At 57.6% G+C, this 12,854-nt stretch overlaps 1 protein-coding gene across 1 annotated transcript in view; it reads right to left on the bottom strand.

Moving 5' to 3' along the window:
- Positions 1–5,779, bottom strand: part of LOC148110553 (lipase maturation factor 1-like) — a 46,638-nt gene extending 40,859 nt beyond the window's left edge. Inside the window, exon 1 of the mRNA XM_087853922.1 lies at positions 5,567–5,779. Coding sequence (XP_087710048.1) covers positions 5,567–5,765 — 199 coding nt within the window. The 5' untranslated portion in view covers positions 5,766–5,779. The remainder of the gene's footprint in view (positions 1–5,566) is intronic.
- Positions 5,780–12,854: the final 7,075 nt, after the last annotated feature.

Here is a 12,854-nt window from a genome sequence, read left to right as displayed (position 1 = left end):
CCAGGAAGGCAGGAGTCTGCCCCCCACCCTCACCCTAGGAGGCAGGAGACAGACCCCCACCCCAGCCCAGGAAGAAGGCAGGATACACGCCCCTCCCCCAGCCCAGGAAGGCAGGAGACAGGGCCTAGGCAGGGAGGTTCCCTCAGCCACTCACTGGGGGTGGGGGTATGGGGGAAACCCAGACACTGATCTAGGAGAGGTGAGCAGATTACCTAAATATGCATTATCAAGGTTGTCTGCAAATATTTTCTTTAGAGAACACAAATTTAGTTTTCTCTCCCATTCAGATGAATTGCTATAAAATTAAAACAGAATCATCCCCAAATGCCATTCTCGGCTGGCTGGTTTTTATTGAGTGTGGTTAAATTCTGGGCCTCGGCACAGTAACACCCAGTGCTCTTTCGTCAGAGGCATGTGCTACGGAGAGCTCAGAAGGAGGCAGTGTTACTTGCTTCTTAAACAACCTGGAAGCGTTTTACAGGGAACCTTGTAAAACTAAGCAGAGCATTTCATTAGAATGCAAGGAGCGCAGAACAAGAGCTAATTTCCATGAACTCTCAGAACTGGTGAAATCTCACAACTACATACAATGAAGCTCTTGCAATTGGTTCCATTTTTCTCCTCAAAATTTCCGAAGGACACCTAAGAGTTCTGCCAGTGCCAGTGTGATGCCCCTTCGGTGCTGTCTGAGCAGCAGGAGCCCCGGGTGGGGGTGGGGTGACGTCGTGTGCCCAGACCAGGAGGGCAACAAGCTTCTGTCTCTAGAAAGTACAGTGTAGACTCACCTCAAAGAGCAACCGCTGGTCAGGGGCGAGAAGTAATAAAACTCTAGCACGTGTAACAGAAATAAGGAAAGCCAACAGAGCAACTGCACAAAACATGCGTGTGAAGCAAAAGCAGGAATTAGAGTTGGACCAAAACTAGCCTTGAGACCCTTCAGAAGTAGGATTTTCAAAGAAATGTTGCTCCAGGGACTCCAAGGTAACAGTGGGAAACTGAGATGTGCAATCTGCTTACGTGTAACGTCCCCTGTGATGGGGGAAACAAGGGCAGAAGAGAAATTATGACATTTCCGTAACTACCCGCAGCGTACTGACAAGTCCTCGAAACAGGCAGAGTAACCTTCCTCTAGGGACGCAACTGGCTCCATGTGGACACTCTGCTAAGGGCAAAAGGCCATCCTAGCCTGACCCCCGCCCCAGGGCCCTCTAAGTCTACTTTAACATAAAAAATTCCTTTGAAACTTCCTTTCTCTCTACCCCCGCCCCAAGATCCCCCAAGCGTATGACCCACCGATATACATCTGAAGGGTCTCGTGACTGAGGGTTTATTAGATGGTAATAAATGACCTTTTCCTAATAATAGGTAGCCCCCTCCGGATCCTGGAAACCTTGTTTCCAAAATTTCTGGGAGACTTACACTGTCCTTAACCCCGTCCCGACTTGAAAGCATATAACTGGCCGCCCCTCATGACCCCGGTGCAGCTCTTTCTGCCCACAAGTTACCTGCCCCCTGTGCTTTAATAAAACGAACTTTTTTGCACCAAAGATGTCTCAAGAATTCCTTCCTGGCTGTGGGCTTCGAACCCTAACATCTTTCCTACATCACTCTGTTCCACAGTGCTAGGAACCCCCTCTGGAGACCCCTACATCACCACTTGTGGACACTCAGTGGACCAGGGCAGTCACAGCAGCAGGGTCCACAGGGCCTGGGAGGGGCCCATCTTTTCCAACAGACCTTCACTTAGCTTCGTGAAGTGGCTTCTCAGGCAGGCTCCAGGCAAGCTGGGAGGCTTGATGGGACAGGGGTCCCCGAATGGGGCATATTTGGGAACCACTGGGGTGTTTGGACACACAGGGATCTAGAGACAGCAGACTGGGCAGGGCTTTGCAGCTCCATGCTCCTTCCCTGCCACCACACCCCCCCCACACCCCTCCTGTGGGTGTCTTCCATCTGCTGTTCCCGTGTCATATCCTTGATGATGAACCAGTAACCATAAGTAAGGTGTTTCCCTGAGTTCTGTGAGCTGTTCCAGCAAACTACGGTGCTCGAGAAGGGGGTCATGAGAACCCTGACTTACGGCTGCTGACAGCCTGGGTGTGTGAGTGCCATCTGGAGTGGGGGCGGTCTCGTGGGACCGGGCCCTCAGCCTGGGGAGGGGGGGTGGTTCTGCACCCATGCCGGGCAGATAGTGTCAGAACTGCCTGTGAGGAATCCCCCCCCACCACATTTGGTGTCAGAGTGTGTCAGTAGAAAAATGAAAGTGTTGGGGCGCTTGGGTAACTCAGTTGGCTAAGTGTCTGCCTTTGGCTCATGTCATCAGTCTGGCATAGCCCTGCATCAGGCTCCCTGCTCAGCGGGGAGTCTGCTTCTCTCTCTGCCACTCACCTCACTCCTGCTCTCTCTAATAAATGAAATCTTAAAAAAAAAAAAAAAAAGAATGAAAGCATTTCTGTTTAGGCATCTGGGGAAGAGCAGGGGTCAGGCTGTGTGAAGACTTCTCATCATCAACCCAAAAAGTTCTGAGACAACCTGCTCTGACTGAGAATGGAAGACCGAGGCAAATCAATAATTCCCACGGGTGCAAGAAAAACACACAAAGTTCACCTCCAAATTCTTTCTTGAAAAGTTGTTTGGGGATAAATCCCAGCAAAAAGAGAGAATAAAAGAAAAAAGACGGCAATATGAGATCTGAAGAATTGTGAATACAACCCAGAGGGAGTCAGGGGGCCTTTGGGGTGGGCCGTCTGTGTCCCGAGTGTCCACACCAAGCGTCTGTGTCCCGAGTGTCCACACCAAGTGGCTGGGGACGGGGAGGGAAGGGGGACACAGGTGGAAAAGTATCCCGTGGGGACAAAGAGTAAAGATAAAGACTAGGCAATAAGGAAATTCTATGAAGCAGGAAATGCCCCTAGATGGAGGGTAGAAGTATAAATAGAACACTGTCCCGGCTGCAAGCTCACAGGTGGATGAACAGGTAGACTAAAGACAGTGTTTTAAGAACCTCTCACATGTGCAGAGAATGAAGCACGGGGCAGAGGTGCGTCATTCAGCCTTGTGGGTCAGGAGTCCGCAAGGGCAACTATAAAATTCAACATCAAGTGAAATGTGTGGACAGCCCCTATGGCATCATGAAAAACCCTGGGACTTCAGAAACTCCGAGGTAGCTCATGCTACCAGAAAGATCCGGAACCCTCTAGAAAGAGACCAATGCAAGAGGCGTGCCCACTTGCCCAGGGCCATCTGTCAGAGAACCTTGTCAATGGAAGATGGGAAACCAGTTCCTTCATGTAACTGAAAAACACTGACTCTATTCCAAATATAGAGAAAAGATAGGAAAAAACGCATGTCTCAAAGCAAGTGGTTCTGTGCTCAGCACAGGGCTCAAAACGTATGCGACCCAGCAGCTCAGAACTGTCTCCTCAAGAACGAGCAGAGGATCCCCGTGGAGATCAAAGGCAGCCCCGCTCACCAGAAAGCCTGAGGCTGGTGTTAGCAAGCTTGCTCTCTGCCAGGGCTACAGGCTCCCCGGTAACAGTCTACTAAAGCCTCCTCCGGGAACTGTCTTCGCTTGTCTTTTGCTAAGTGACAGCTTATTCAGAACAACTATGTAAAACTGGAGGACAAAGCAAGGCTGGCAAGAACTATTTTTACAGTAACAAAAGAGAGGGAGGCATGGTGGAAAGCCCACACTGGGGACCCCACAGTCCACCGAATCGCTCCAGAAAGCCTGATGTCCACTGTTCGCCATGAGACGCAAAAGCCACCCTCACCCTCCTTGGGTGCACCCCACTGTTCAGTGTTTCTGGAAGGACACTGCTGCTTCCTCGGGGAGAGGAAAGTGCTTTAGAAATGAAGCTGAGATATTCAGTGCCCCCAGCGTGGTCTAGGCCAATAATGCCAGGGACCAGCACCCTCTGGATCCCTCTAGCAGAGACCACCGGCTTGTCCAGGCCATTTCAGCCTGGTCCCCAGGTTGGTTTGAGGATAAGAGTTTGTGTCCCACTGCTACAGACTTCTAACACTGCTCTCGGACTCAGGGCTCTTGCGCCCTTGAGGGTGCAGCGGCTGGGGCGGGGAGGTGCGTTTGGTGCAGACAGGCCTCAACCTCTGGGGCCAGGGCTGCTGTGGGCTCTGCGCAGCTGAGGGCCCAGAGGCTCCCAGCCTGGTCAAGTGAGGGCTAGGGCTCAAGTTTCACCTGCTCCCGAAGTCTCCACGGTGCCAAGAAGGAGCAGAAGTGAGGCCTGGGGCTCAGCTTGGCCTCTACTCACAGGCTCCCTGGCTGTGCAAGGGGCTGCCCATGGCCGGCCGACGTGCAGCTCTGTGCAGCTCGTGAGTGGGAGGGGCATGTGGCTAAAGGACAGGCTCCGTAGCAGCGTCCCTCGGCTGGCCCTGGCCGATCTCCTGGGCAGATGCCCCCCCCCCGCCCCGCCCCCACGCCCTGCCCAGGCCAACTGGGGAACCTGGCTCTGGGAAGTGCTGAAGTCAGGGCAGGGGGCAGGTGAAGTTACCTGCGAGCACCGTCACCTCCCCCCCTCCGAAGCTCCACCTCTCCAGACCTCACCCCACGGGGGGGGGGGGGGGGGGAAGGGGGGGCCTCTACTGTGTAACCCTCTGGAAGGGGCCTGTGGGAGGGGCTCTGGGGGGAAAGCACCCCGGGGGGAGGGGCATCCGGCGACTGGAGGGGGATAAAGAGTTGGGGGGCGCCCCGGGGTCGGGGAGCGTCTGGTGGCGTGGGGGGGGGAGGAGGAGTGTCCCAGAGAGAGGGGCTTCGGGTGGAGCATGTGGGTGTGTATCCGGGGGGAGGGGTGCCCTGGAGGGGAGAGGTACGACCCAGGGGGAGAGGCAACGGGGGGAACGTAGGCGGGGGAGGCTACGGCAGAGAAGGGAGTCCCGGGGAATGGGGCGTCGAGGAAGAGCGCCCTGTAGGGAGGGTCGCCAGAGGGAGAGGAGCGCCCTAGAGGGGAGGGGCACGGCCAGGGGGGAGGGGCGTAGGGGGGCGATGAGAAGCATCCTATGGGGAGAGACGCCCCCAGAAGCGGCGTCCTTGGGAGAGCGTCGCGGGGTGGGGGAGCGGGACGCCCCACGGGGAGGAGCGTCCCGGGGTGAGGAGCGCCCTGGAAGGGAGAGGCACGTCTCCGGAGTAGGGGCGTTGGGAGAAGCGCCTTGGGGGGGGGGGAAGGGTCGCCCAAGGGGGAGGAGCGTCCCGGGGTGTGGGGCGCCCTGGAGAGGAGATGCACGTCTCCGGGGTAGGGGCGTTGGGGGGGAGCGCCCTGGGGGGGGGAGGGTCGCCCAAGGGGGAGGAGCGTCCCGGGGAGAGGCGCGCCCTGGAGGGGGGAGCGTCCTGGAGGAAAGGAACGCCCCAGGGGGAGGTGCGCCCTGAGGGGAGGGGGACGTTCCGGGGGAAGGGGAGACGGGGTGGGGTGGAGGGGGGCTAAAGAGTCCAGGGGGGAGGGGCGTCTTGGTCGGGGGGGCGGGGACTGTCCCGGGGTGGAGGACGCTCTCGGGGACGAGGGCTCGTGCGAAGGGGCAACAGTGACGGGAGCTCCGGGCCCCGCGGACTCACAGTAAATGAAAGCGAGGGCCCTCAGGAGCACGATCCTGGTCAGCCAGAAAGTGCCCGCTCGGAGACGGGCCGAACAGCCCACGGGGTCGCGCCCCGGCCCCGGCGGAGACCCAGGCTCGGGGCCCGCATTCCCGGCCTTCCGCCTCCTCAGCGACTCCTCCGGCGCAGCCATCGCGGGGCCGCCAGTGCGCATGCGCATGAAGCGCCACGCGCCCGGACGCCCCGCCCAGAATGGGAGGCCAGTCCCGTCCCGGCTGGCCACGCCCATGGGCGGGGAGCGCGCTCCAAGTCCGAGCGCGCGCGCCCCCCGCAGGCCGCACGGCGAGCTGCAGCAGTGAGGGCAAGGGGTGGGTACCTGGGAGGACCCACATGTACTGGAAAGGGGCTGACCTGTTTGCTCATTTGCGCTTTCATCAGCCTGTGTTGCAGAAGTTCCCGCCGCACTTTCCTACCTAGGCGACTGCCCTCCTGGACCCTCACTCTATGGCTGTTGGAAATCTTGTGTCTGGCCGGGACCGGGGTAGGCCTGGTCAGCGTCCGCGTGGGCAGCAGAGGACCCTTGCTGGTGCTGCACTCCCTCTGCGTGCCCCTGAGGTGTATGGAGTCGCATTCCAGCAGAGGAAGGGTCAGAGCAGTGGCTTCACTCGGGGGCTCCAGGCTGCCACTGCCTGCTCAGAGTGTGTGGCCAGGTGTCTCACAGGTGTCCCCTTCCCATGTCCTCATCTCCGCTGTCCCGGAAGGATGTTGGCGAGACAGTCACACAGCTAGCGAGGAAAAGCACGGTCAGCAGCTGGGTCCTGAACTTCAGCCAGATCCTTCAGCTCAGGTCAGCAAAGCCCCTTCAGGCAGCACTCCAACCAGCTCTCCAGACTGCACACCCAGCCCCCTGGGGAAAGTGATGCACTGAGGATTCAGAGGAAAGAAGAACTTACGGACCAATGACCCAAGCAGAACCCTGGTGAAGACACCAGCAACTCTACATTCTGACGATAGGGCAGCCCAGGCACGGCTCAGGAGAGGTGGTGCCAAGTGGGTGGGCTCGTAGGCACTCCTTAGAAGAACCAAGGGTGTGCAGGACAGAGTAGGCATTAGAACCTTCGTGGCTAGTGGGCAAACTGTGAGGTACTTGGAAGCACATCATTGAGGTAGGCGTGGGTTTTTCTTATTCTTCACAGCTCTTTACATATTAAAGATCCTATTCTTGTGTGTAAATTGCAAATGTTTGTCCTGGGTGTTTTGTTTTGACTTCGTACGTATCCTGAGTGTTTTGACGTAGAAATTATTATTGATACTTGTGTGGCCAAATGATCAGTCTTGTTTAATTACATCTTTACCACCTGCGGTGTGAGCTCTGTGAGGGCAGGGAGTGGCTCTGGACATAGACTCCTCAAAATCCGGGCCAAACCAGCAACTTCTAGAACACTTCTTCAGCCTCCAGCTGTCCCTCGCCGGCATTGTTGGGATAATAGCACATGTGCACCTTATAGAGTGAGTTTCTAAAGAGTGCCCCCCCTTTTTTTGCGGTGAAAAGCTCTCAGAGCCCAACTGCAATGTGGGACTTGGAAAAGATTGGCGGGGGGGGGGGGGGGGAGGCACAAACATCTTCTGCATCCTGGTGAGCGCCTAGCAGGAAGGCGTGTGCCTGAGGGCTCCCAGCCTTGGGGATCAGGGAGACAGTTAGTCCTGGTCCATGCTTCCAGGTCCTTCCAGCAAAGCTACAATCTGCACCTCCTCTCCAGGGTCCCGGCGCTGCGCTTGGGATGGGCTTACTCAGCTGTCTGGGGAGAGCAGGGAGAATCCGGCGCCCCTCAGCCCAAGCCCACTCGAGCTTCCGTGCATCCCCCGGAAGCAGGAGGTGCTCAGGGGACAGAAGGCAAGGAGGGACAGCTCTGCCATCAGGTGTGACCCAGGATGCTGCTTTTCAGGTGGGGACAGTCCTCACAAAGGGCCCTTTGTCCTCAGCGTGCCCTGGCCCAAGTTGCATTGTTCTCCCTAGAGAAGGGCACAATGGGGCATTGTGTAGAGCAGAAAAGGGCCCTTGTCCAGAATCCAGCTCGCTGGGCTCCAGGCTCCCTCTCCGGGTTTACCCAGGGTGGGCGAGGCCATCAGAGCGTTCTGCTGGGGGCTCATGTTCTATTTCCTCCAGGACCCGCCTTGCTGGGAGCTGACTGCAGAGGTCCAGTGAGTCTGAGGGGCTAGAGCCCACACGGGAGCGGACCTCACGGAGCAGGGCGTGGGCCAAGGAAAGGCTGGCCAGTGGCTCGGTGCTTGTCTGTTTCCACATGAATTTAATCAAAAGTGTGCTGGTCTATTCCTCAGCCGTAAAAAGGAGTGAAATGACACCTGCTACAAAAGAGATGCACCTCAAAAACGTCGTGCTGAGTGGGAGAACCAGACACACAGGCCACACAATGCCCGACTCCATGTATGTGACACGTCCAGGACAACATCCAGAGACAGAAAGCAGATCGGTGATTGTCTAGGGCTGGGAGCGGGGAGTGACGAAAATATGCCGGAGCCAGACAGAGGTGATGGCCGCGTGACATCGGGAATGCGATAAATACTGCCCACCTGTACACTTCAAAACGCTTGTATGTTATGCCATGTGAATTTCACTTAAAATGTAAAAAAAAAAAAAAACAAAAAAAACCTTAAAAATACCCTGTTGTTCCAGAATGCCCTAGAAGGCAGTTTTTACCTGTTGGAATAGGTCATGTCATTTACACCAAACTTACCTCTCCATCTAGATCAGGGAGCATCTAACAGCTTTTGAATAATATTTAGATATGGGCACACCCTATACTCCAAGAAGGCACTCCACTTAAAAACAAAACCTTTTTGTAAACCCTGAGGCAGCTGCAGGGCTGGGAGGCTGGTGCTGGGGAGGCACCAAGCTGGCTTCCTCACCCTGTGGGCTCAGTGCCTGCAGGCCCCAGGTACATGGGGGTCTCTCTCCCTCCCTCTCTCTCTCTCTCTCCCGGCCTTTCCTCCACACCAGGAACCTGGGGGGCAGGGCTCCTAAACCTACATTTTCAAGCCAAAAACTGCTGGAGAAAAAGTCAGGCTGCTTACAGAGGGACTGGTGCCGAGCCCGCCCGGACAGAGTGAGCAAGAAAGAGCCCAGGAAAGGACAAGAGGGGAGAAAGGGAGGCTTCCCCGAGATGACCGGTCAGCTCAAGCCTGGGGCTGGTGTCACACGGACCCGCGGACAAGCCAGAACGCCTGGGCCCGTCTTGGGGGGCCATCCACAGCTCTCCTGGTGCCGTCCCAGGCTGGCCGTACTCCCAGCAGCTGCGGGACGGCTTCACGGAGGAATGAGCCCCGTGTCGGCACCTCGTCCAGCTGTCCCCAGGCACCCTGGCTTGGCAGGCCCTGCTGCCCCAGGGCTATCATCCCTGACGTGCATTTGCAGCTGTCTCTGGCACCCACAAGAACCCAGCTTGGGCCCGACCTAATCGCCCACCCTTCATTTACCCCAATTTTTCATGTCTTGACATCAGTTGATGGGGGGACAGAACCCACGGGTGCTAACATCTGTCGCTTTCTTCTGGGGGGTGGTCACTTTGGGCTGGTCCCACCCTGACTGTCCAGTGGCCAAGACCCCGGGTAAGGCTGGCAGGTGCAGGTGGGGGTGGGTGAGCAGGTGCTGGGCCATTTGCTGGTTTTCGGGAACTGTGACTCACGGACGGCTGTTCTGCTTGGCTCACCCGTCTCCTCTCCTGGCACCCTCGCCTTGCCTCCCATGCCTGCACCCCCGAGGGAGATGTGGCTCTGTGCTGCCCCACAAGCCGGTGAGCCGTGATTGCAAGGCAGAGAGGAAAGCAAAAAATCACAGTGCTGTTACAGTCTGTGGCGGTAGAGCCCGACAGGGAAAGAGAATGTGCGGTGCAGTTTTTTTCTTTTAGAGTGAGACTCTGTCCTGGAAGATGTTTTGGAGACTGCCCAGGCCAGGGGTCACACCCAGGAGGCCTGCAGACTGAATTCCGCTCGCAGAGCTGTGTCAGTTACCTGTCGCCACAATACTGCTGAGTAACAAACAGCCTTAAAACCAAACATCATGGTGTCGGCCCGCACTGCTACCTACCGCGCTGGGCTCGGGCATGCCTCTATGGTCGGCTGAGGTCTGGGGGCAGCAGGACGAGGGCAGGCCGTCGGGATGACTGGGGCCTCTCTCCAGATGCCCGCAGGCCCCAGCACTCCTTACAGCCTCTCCCCTGGCAGCTGCCACGCTCCCATCTCAACCAGGCTCCAGGAGGCACCCGCACCCAAGACCCCTGATTTGGCCCAAACTGCTTACTCCACAGGCTGGGGAGCTTGTGCTTACACCATCCAGCACTGTGTCTTACCTTCCTATGACTCCTGCCCAGTGACTAGAGCAGACAATTCATTCCCAAAAAGAACAGCTGGCATTCCTATTAGATGTTCTCCCTGAAGATGGAGATGGGCCCCAGCAGTGTGGATGGGCTCTGGAAGTTGCTAGCTTGGACTGACGAGGAGTCACAGAGAAGTAATAAACAGCAGGTGTGGGCTACCGCGCGCCCAGCACCCTGCACACAGTGGCTCACACAGGCCCCACGGCGAGCCCACAGAACGGACAGGCATTCCGGACCCCTCTGCTGCCCAGAGTAACCCCGTAGCGCACCCACAGTCAAGGGGCCACAGGGGACAGACGGCATCAGGTCCCGTGACCTCAACGCCCTCCTCTCCAGAACTCCAGCGCCTTCTTGGGGGATCCCTCCAACTCCCTGCTACCCTTCTCCACACCCTGAGGGCAGCAGGCAGGGGCAGGCGGCCAGCCCAGCCCACAAACCACTCCGAGGCACCTCTCCTCACGCTTTATTAGAACACTTAGCTGGTGGAGCTCCTTGAGGGCTTGCAGCCAGGGAAGCTGGGTCTGCGCAGCCCCCGGAGCTGACCACGCCTTCTGCCCCTGACCTGAGCCGCGTGCTCCGAGCCGTCCTGATGGACTCCCAAGAACCGTCAGCCTCTTCCACTCTGCACAAGGCTCCCGCCTGAGGGTGTCTTAATTAAACCCTCCTTCGCCAAGTTCCAAAAAATAAATACTTGGGAGACAGCGGAAATCTTTTGACAGGGTGTGTTTTAATTTGCCTTTGGCTCTGCCGTGTCTCTGGAACCTTCCGTGGTGGCAAAGCCAGCCAGGGCCCCTCATTCCGAAAGGATTTTTCTCTCTGATGTTTTCATTTCAAGCTAGCATTTGCCTTTCTCGGTGGTGACTGATGCAGGGCTCCGCTTCCGAGGGGTTCGCACTTGGACATCTAGAACAAGAAGCCTCATTAATTCTGAAAGTCAAGTTCGGAAGGACACGCATAGCTCACACAGCCTATTTGGGCTTGAAAGCCTGTTTTCTGGAGTGAGAGTCATCTTCCAACGTCCTGGCTCCCCTCCTGCAAGGGGGCTGAGAAAGCCTCTCCTGGCCCTGTTGCCTCTCAGAGGAGCCCAGTGACCAGAACACAGAGGAGCTTGGTGCAGGCGGAGGGGGACCCAGGCGATGGTGAAGGGCAGGGGTCTTGAGAACTGGGGTCCAGGGGGCAAGAGCCCAGAGTAGCCAGAAAGCCCAGGTTCCAGAATGAGGGTAGGGTCTGGGGCCCAGGGATCTAGGAGCCTGGTATTACATAATGCCCGTCTGCAGAGACGGGGAGGGAGTACATTGGCTTATGGGATGGAAGTGTCCAGAGAAGGCACTGGCAGATCCCACGTCTCTAAGACCTCAGCAGGCTAGGTTTCCCCCACAGCCTGGCCTGGATGCCTGGTGTTCACCTCTCCCCAAGGAAGACTGCATGTGGAGACCCCTGGGACCCCACCTGAGGATGGTCTTTGGCTACAGAAGCAGCCTCTGCCTCCCGTCAAAGATACCACCCAGACCTGAACGTCGCTGGTGGAGTCAGCCCCCCAGACCCAGGCCGGGGAGAGGAGAGATGGATAGGCACAGCCGGAGGCGGGGGGGGGGGGGTCACTACCAGCAGGGGGTGAGCGGAGGCCAGAGCAGAGACCACAGCTGTTCTCCACACATCTGCGTCGCACATGTCCCTGGACAGACCGTGTTCACTGGGGCTCAGCCCCCTGGGTTAAGCATTGCCCTCTCCCCAAACTTTTTCAAAGAATGGCCACAGCAGGGGGTCCCACTGGGCTGTCAGCAGTCATCCCTGGGCAGTGTTGGAGGCTTCAGAGTTGGCAAGAAGGTGCAGGGACAGAGCCTGGAGCTCGTGCACCCCTACCTGGAAGCTGGGCCTCGTCCTGAAGATGCAGCAGCTTGGAGCAGCACCCCCTCTCTGGAGCAAGCCTCTCAGGACGAGCACCCCCAGGCTGGCCCACCACACCCGGTGCTGCTGGCAGAGGGGGATGGATCTGGGCCTGAGCTTCCTTCTGGGGTCCTCTGCACGCATAGCACAGAAGGCCGAGTAACAGGCACAGCCAGCTCCCAAGTGGACACCAGCCCAACCAAGGGGAGGGCTTTGACCCAAACCAGAACTTCCACGCCAGCTGGCAAGCTAAGTCGGGGAGGGGTGTTTCAACAAAAAGCTTGGCCTGGAGCCCTGATAGTCTGTCACTGAGGGACACTGGACTCCTGGCGCCCCTGTGAGCCCCCTCGCCTCTCTCTCCGGAGACCCAGCGGGACAGGACGAGGCTATCTTTACGGAGCCACTGCTCCGAGCTGATGGCTCATCTTTGTCTTGGACTTTCGGTTTCTCCAGACCAGCCAGTAATTAAAAGCACCAATTAATCTCTGAGACTGAGCTGGGGTTCCCAGGATGTGATGCCAACTGCCTCGGGCTGGCTCGCGGAGAGGCCCAGGTCACGGCTGCAGACACACAGGGGACATGCCGTCCCTGGGGCTCAAGCGCCCATGTGGCCTGGCCCCACTGCCTTTCTCTGAAAGACCATACAAACTACGGACATGGCCTCCCTGGCTGTCCAAGATGAGGGCCAGGCAGAGGGTGGACAGAGAGACCATCAGGGCGATGCAGGGAATGAGAGCACGATGCCGTCCTCCATGGCGGCTTGCAGCCCTCAGCAGCCCTTCCTTACTACTCAGCCTCTCTAGTGCCCACTGCACACACAGGGTGACACACAGGCACACACAGGCATGTGCACATACACGTGCACTCACACACACGTGCACACACACAGGGGCGGGCACAGGCTTCCTGAGCTTCCCTAGAAGCCAATGGGTGGGAAGGTTTCCGCTTAGAAAGGGCTTCCCTGGAACCCTCCGGGCCTGGACCGGCCAGGGCTCGTAGGCACATGGGGTGCTTGCCGTCCCATACTT

This window comes from Ursus americanus, chromosome 2, assembly GCF_024610735.1.
Source record: "Ursus americanus isolate L20-20 chromosome 2, mUrsAme1.1.p, whole genome shotgun sequence".
Classification (NCBI taxonomy): Eukaryota; Metazoa; Chordata; class Mammalia; order Carnivora; family Ursidae; genus Ursus; species Ursus americanus.
This window is presented reverse-complemented; position numbering and strand designations above follow the sequence as displayed.